This window comes from Eimeria mitis, genomic scaffold (assembly GCF_000499745.2).
Source record: "Eimeria mitis Houghton genomic scaffold, Emh_scaff3188, whole genome shotgun sequence".
Taxonomy (NCBI): domain Eukaryota; phylum Apicomplexa; class Conoidasida; order Eucoccidiorida; family Eimeriidae; genus Eimeria; species Eimeria mitis.
In genome coordinates, this window is record NW_013571530.1 from 3348 (window position 1) to 4913 (window position 1566).

General features: G+C 56.1%; 1 protein-coding gene across 1 annotated transcript; it reads left to right on the plus strand.

The window, feature by feature from the left end:
• Positions 1-151: 151 nt before the first annotated feature.
• EMH_0063110 (uncharacterized protein) lies at positions 152-533 on the plus strand (the record flags this gene model as incomplete). Its single annotated transcript, XM_013498107.1, has 2 exons — positions 152-307; positions 429-533. The coding sequence occupies 2 exons, from the start codon at positions 152-154 to the stop codon at positions 531-533; spliced, it is 261 nt and encodes an 86-aa protein (XP_013353561.1).
• Positions 534-1566: the final 1033 nt, after the last annotated feature.

Sequence of the window (1566 nt, forward strand, 5' to 3'; positions counted from 1 at the left end):
CGCAGCAGCAGCAGCAGCAGCAGCAGCAGATGCATAGAGAACAGCAGCAGCAGCAGCAGCAGCAGCAGCAGCAGATATATAGAGGGCAGAAACTGCAGCAAAATGCAGCAGATAGCAGCAGCAAGGAGACAAACAGAGACACAGCAGCTGCATGCAAACTGCAGCAGCAGCAGCAGAAGCAGCAGCAGCAGCAGCAAAAGGCAGCAACAACATAAAACACCTGGAGAGACAACAGCAGCAACAGCAGCAGCAGCAGCAGCAGCAGCAGAGACTTGAGCATTACCTTGCGGCTTTGATGATGCTGCGGGTGAGGACGAAGGGCGTCATAGTAGCAACATATTCCCCTGCTGCTGCTGCTGCTGCTGTTGCTGCTGCTGTTTCTGCTGCTGCTCCTTCTCCTCCATCTGCTGCTGCTGCTGCTCTCACAGGTAATGCAGCAGCAGAAGCAGCAGCAGCAGCAGCAGCAGCAGCAACAGGAACATGTGGGCCCTTTCCAGTCTCTCTGTACGTCTCTACAAACCGAACAGCACTAGCTGTTGCGGATGGTGATTGCTGCAGCAGGGGGCCCCCAGGGGGCCCCCAAGGGGCCCCCCAAGGGGCCCCCCAGGGGGGCCCCCAGCGGGGGGCCCCCCAGGGGGCCCTCCGTAGGAGTGGCATAGACTACGGGCTGTATGGGGGGCCCCCTCAAGGCAGAGCCATCAGACAGCTGAGGGTTTGCTGCAGGGCAGGGGGCCCCCAGGTCCTTTCTCTTTGTTTAGCTGCTGCACAACACCGAAGCTCCCCGCTGCTGCTGCTGCTGCTGCTGCTGCTGCTGTTGTTGTTGTTGTTGCTGCTGCTGAAGCTGTGGCTGCTGCCGCTTCTCCTCTTTAAACCAAAGATGCAGAAGTACTAGGGGCCCCTGGGTGGCCCCCTCAAATCAATGTAGCGCAGCAGGGGGGCCCCCCGGGGGCCCCTTCAGCTGGCCTTCTGTTGGGGTTGGGGGGCCCCCTAGGGTGCTGCGATAGAGAAAATGCTGATGAGGATGCATGCAACTGGTATTTTTTATTATTTAATTAATTAAAATAAAGAAAGGGATTATGATTCATTGCTGCTGCTGCAGTTGCTGCTGTCGCCGCCGCTGCTGCTGCTGCTGCTGCTGCTGCTGCTGCGCTGCAGCAGCAGCAGGGGCCCCTGGGGTGGGCCCCTCTAGGCTGCTAGGTCCTCATCGGTTTGTTTTTGTTGTTTGTTTTTGTCTTATTTGCAGAATAGGTTTTATTGTTTTATATTTTTTATTTATTTAAAACAAAAAAAAATAAAAAACCAGCAGCTCCATCTCCTCTGCCTGGGGGCATCTATACAGAGCTGCAACAGCAGCTGTTGCAGCAGCAGCAGCAACAGCAGCAGCAGCAGCAACAACAATAACAGCAGCAGCAGCAGCAGCAGCAGTTCTTCTTCTTCTCTAGGCCTTTCGCCGCCCCCATAATTTCCTTCTCCGGTGTCTATATTAGCCCACGATGAGCAGCAGCAGCAGCAGCAGCAGCAGCAGCAGCAGCAGCAGTACTGGGGTTGTGAGTGGGGGCCCTAGCT